Below are 4,982 nucleotides of genomic sequence, written 5' to 3'. Positions count from 1 at the left end.
ATAATTTCACGTAAATAAAAACGGAAATCGCGATTGTAAAAAAAAAAAAAATTCTGGCGTCGATACGTCCGATTAAAAATTCTTCAAGGCGGTGTCCCAGTATGACCAAGTAAAAGGGGAGAAAAAAAAACCCCCGAAAAATATAACCGCGGGTCTTTTGTCCGAGGGGCTTTTGTCCTACACTCATGTATATATATTAAAAATGAGGAAGGCCGGTTTATGGGATTACCTTAGGTTTCCCGTCCATAAAGGATTAGTTTTATGGCGTATCGTCAGATCTCAAAACTTGTTGGCCTGGAGGAAAGTTTTTGAAGAGGTCATGGGCCAACAGGTTTTGGGATCTGACGATACGCCATAAAGCTAAATCCTTTATGGACGGGAAACCTAAGGTAATCCCATAGGCCAGCCTTCCCCACTTTAATACTTTAATATATACTGCCCTACGTCTTAGAGCGTGCTTTTTCTTTCGGATTTATGTTTTCTACAAACGATATATCTATCTATCTATCTATCTATCTATCTATAGGCAGAGAGAGAGAGAGGGGGGAGAGAAAGAGACAGACAGACGGGGAAGCACAGGGAGGGAGGAAGATCTGCGTATAATGCATATATTTTTATTTTGTTTTCAGGAAAAAAATTATGGAGAAATATGTATATCTGTCTCAACAAGAGTTATATATTAGAAGATGTAACAGTCTATATTACATAGTATAACAGTATTATAAGGTGTAACAGTCAAGATAATCATTTTTAAAAAAGTAATTTCCGGTAATTGTTTTATTTCATCTAATCGATAGCCAAGTCATTTTCGTACATTTCCCATTATTTTAATTGATATCTTGTCTTTCTTTAATTGACGCCGTTTTAGTAAAAGATTACTCTATTGCTCTTTTCTTTTTTCTTTCTCTCCCTCTTTTTCGCTTTGTTTATATGTAATCGTATGTCTGTATGTGAGTCCGTTATAATATAATTCTTTCTGACATTTTAATAATAATAAAAATTGTTTCTTACATAGATGGTTTCATAATAATGTAATGTATATATAACAAGTAACTTGGAGAGAGCTGCGTGATAACGCTTAAGCGGCCTTAACTCGCTTTCGTAAGCGGCCAGCTGTAGTGAGTGTGTTTTGGTTGAGTTTTTCCCGACCAAGGACAAACATGCCTTTTCGAGAAGAAGACTGGCTTCCCAGTCATGAAGAGCTAGATGTACCAGAATTGCAGCTCACTTCATCCGTACTTCGAGCTGGTTCACTCTATTATGGTAAATACTGTGACTACCAGTGCAAAGTAAGTACTTATACCTTTACTGTGTACAAGGTTATGCAAAGGGTGACTGAAATATTTTTAGTCGGTTCACCTTGTTAATTGTTCATGTGTTCAGCTCAGTGCATACTTAGATCTCTTTTTATCCATCATTCATTTAGAATGAAGTATATTATAGTTCTGAGTTCTTGCATTATTACGTTTTCAGAATGAAGGGGAAATATCCATAACAAGTATCACCCTAATGATAGTATTATGCCTGTATTTTAACTCTATTGTTGTTTTGCTCAGCCCCAGGCCAGTCCTGAACGAGTAGGTGAATCACTCTATAGCGGCTCCATCAGTTGCTCCTGTATCTGCGAGTATTTTTCTGGTTAAAATTTTAATAGAAATCACATAATTGCAATATATCATTAACTGCTGAGATTTTGCACTAAGAATGTTATTTAACATATCCAAGTTAGGAAGTGAACAGACTATAATTATTGTCCTTTTCATTTCAACGCACTCTTCATTATCATCATTATTCGTTCGCTTTTTTCACGCCCGTATGGGTTTGTACGACTCTTCTGAAATAGGGGTTTACGGAAGGATGCCCTTTTTTGTCGCCAACCTTATCAGTTGCTTCTTTACGTCAGACAATATCAGAATGGGAAATACAACGCTATATCTGTGTGTTGATTGTTTCGATTAAAAACACATTGACTCAGTCCTAAGAACACACACACCTACGGTGTGGTGGCTTGTTTGTGTGGCAACAAGGGAATTATGCCAGGGAGTGCAGGCTGCTGATAGGGGCTCAAACGCTTGACAAGTTAAAGGATAGGGAGTTGGCTAATATGAATCACTTCTCAAAGGTAAAAATTGACTTGCTTAGGGCCAACGTTCCTCCCTTAAAAAAAAACACAAAGTTACAAAAGTACCATTGATAATTCAAAACCAACAGAAACTGGGAAAGAACGGCCTGGAATTGAAAACAGCAGAAAAATGTTGTCACTGGTCTATACTCCATAGGGAATGAAGGATTTACCCTTTAGCATTCAGATTTCTCTGTCAAATATAATCCTTATTTCTTCACATTGTTTAGAATTAATCATCCTTTATCTCATAGCTTTGAGATTTCGATGATGTGATTGTTTATTTTCAGAATGACAATGTTGGGTAGGTGTAAGAGGCTGGATCTGGCCAGTTTGAAGATAAAACTGGTAGAATATTTGTGCCACATATGGCTGATCTAAATGCTAAAGGGTTAAGTATGGTGTAGATATATTAACAGGTGTGACACCTTTATAAAAAAACACTTTTTTGGTGACTTAATAGCATTTACAAATGAGTCCGCAAATAGAAGAATTTCACATGCACCACACCAAAAGTTCTCACAGAAACAGTTAAAAATCATCACACTACTTACAAATGCTTGTCCTTCATGGTAATGGAATATGCATCATATGACAATGGTTGCATCATACAGATACTGTATTTGATGGCATATAAGATGCATATTTAAAAAAAACAAAAAAAACACCACCCCAGGCCCTATATGTAAAATTGCTTTAAATATTACAGGCTTTTAGTGTACTGCAAACTTTTTTTCATAAATATGTACTTCTGAAATTAGGGTGCATCTGCTATGCCTGTACATCTTTGATGCCATCAGCAGCAGCAGCAGCATCAACATTTAACGCCCTTTTTTCCATGCTGGCATGGGCTGGATGGCTGGATAGAAACTGGGAAGTCCAGGGGCTGCACAGGTACCATAGTCTGTTTTGGCTTGGTTTCTACTGCTGGTTCTTTCTAATGTCGACCACTTTACAGAGTGTATTGGGTGCTTTATATGTAGCATCAGCACCAGTACTTTTTATATGGCACTATCATTAGTACTTCTTATGTGGCACCAGCACTGTTTTTACCTTTCAGTACCACAAAATATTTTAGCATCTAGTTTGCGTTGGAATAAAGTTCACACACTTAGGATGCTACTGTTCCATTGTAGAATGATTTCCTGCCAGATCAAGGAATTTTAACTCCACTGTCTTCCACACACCCACAGGCTTGTCTTTCAGGTGCCGGTGCCACTTAAAAAGTACTCGTGCTGGTGTTGCATTAACACACCCATGCTGGTGCTACATAAACACACTTGTGCCAGTGGCATGTAAAAAACACCTAGTACACTGTTAAGTGGTTGGCATTAGGAAGGGCATCCAGCCATAGAAACCATGCCACAACAGACAGTTGGAGCCTGGACAGCTCTGTGCTAGCCAGCTCCATGTCAAACTATCCAACCCATGCCAGCGAGGATGCTAAATGATGATGATGATGGTAACATACTATAATCGCTTGATATTGTGCCATTGAGCTGCATCATCTCTTAGACTCTTCGACTGTTATTACAAAGGCTTATGCTCTTCAGGACTTTCAAATTGAATAACAACAACCTCTATGTGACTCATTCATTGTTATTTTGAATATAATGGACCAGTGATTATTGGTTCACTGGAATTCTGTAGCTCATGTTTATTATTTTACAAAATGCAATATTTATTCATTCGTCTGATGGCCATTTTCCCATGTCAGGATGAGTTGGATAGGGAGTTATTTGAGGCAGGATTTTATGGTTGGATGCTCTTTCTGTCGCCAACCTTTACCTGTTTCTATAATAAAGGATTTCTTTAATTTCACAGTTTTCAAAACTGCAGAACAACTGGTTGCAATCAACATCACCATTGGTTCACTCAAGTGGAGACAACCATGAACATTCACACATACACACACATGTTTATTCATTTGTTACTTTTGTTTTAGTGTCTTTTTTCCCAACATAATAATGTTTAAAATGGATATAATCACTGAGACATTCTTTTACCTCTGAATGCCCTTCCTATCTCTTATCCTGACCTGTTATGCAAGTAAGGGATCTTTCACACAAGCAATTAAAAAGTACTCATACAAACATTGGTACCTCTACAAAGTCCATGACTTTTCCATAAGCAAGTAGTACTTAATTCAGGTGTGGGTTTTCAAGATGAATGGACCTTGTCAAGCTCGCTTGCCTAATATGCACTACCGGAGATGAAGACTTCAATGATGCTGCTCTTATTACCTGATAAGTTATGGTTCTCACCACTACGCATCCTAGCAGGGACGGAAGTAGAATTGATTATTTTTGTGAGCGTAACTTCAAATTTTTTGCTTTCACAGCTTGCAATAATATAGGATTACTATAGCTTCTTCAAATGTTTTGCTTTCACAGAAGGCTCGCCCACCACAATGGAACTTAGATCCCGAAACCAAGGTGCCACGTAAAAAGCACCCAATACTCTCTGTAAAGTAATTGACGTTAGGAAGGGTGTCCAGCCATAGAAACCAAACCAAAACAGACTATGGAACTTGGTGTAGTCCCTGGCCTTGCCAGTTCCTGTCAAGCTGTCCAATCCATGCCAGCATCTTATTTCTTTATTGCCCACAAAGGGCTAAACATAGAGGGAACAAACAAAGACAGACAAAGGGATTAAGTCGATTACATCGACCCCAGTGCATAACTGGTACTTAATTTATCGACCCCGAAAGGATGAAAGCAAAGTCGACCTCGGCGGAATTTGAACTCAGAACATAGCGGCAGACAAAATGCTGCTAAGTATTTCGCCCGGTGTGCTAATGTTTCTGCCAGCTCGCCACCTTTTGGTAAACAATAAACAGCATGGTAAACTGATGTTAAAT

General features: G+C 38.2%; 1 protein-coding gene across 1 annotated transcript in view; it reads left to right on the top strand.

Annotated features, from left to right (window-relative positions):
- The first annotated feature begins 1,036 nt into the window (after positions 1-1,036).
- LOC106877669 (NADH dehydrogenase [ubiquinone] 1 alpha subcomplex subunit 8) overlaps positions 1,037-4,982 on the top strand; it is an 8,692-nt gene continuing 4,746 nt past the window's right edge. Inside the window, exon 1 of the mRNA XM_014926618.2 lies at positions 1,037-1,289. Within this exon, the coding sequence (XP_014782104.1) occupies positions 1,161-1,289 (129 nt within the window). The 5' untranslated portion in view covers positions 1,037-1,160. The remainder of the gene's footprint in view (positions 1,290-4,982) is intronic.

The sequence above is a fragment of the Octopus bimaculoides genome, chromosome 6, assembly GCF_001194135.2.
Source record: "Octopus bimaculoides isolate UCB-OBI-ISO-001 chromosome 6, ASM119413v2, whole genome shotgun sequence".
Lineage (NCBI taxonomy): Eukaryota > Metazoa > Mollusca > Cephalopoda > Octopoda > Octopodidae > Octopus > Octopus bimaculoides.
The sequence above is the reverse complement of the archived record's forward strand: the minus strand, read 5'-3'. Positions and strand labels throughout refer to the sequence as shown.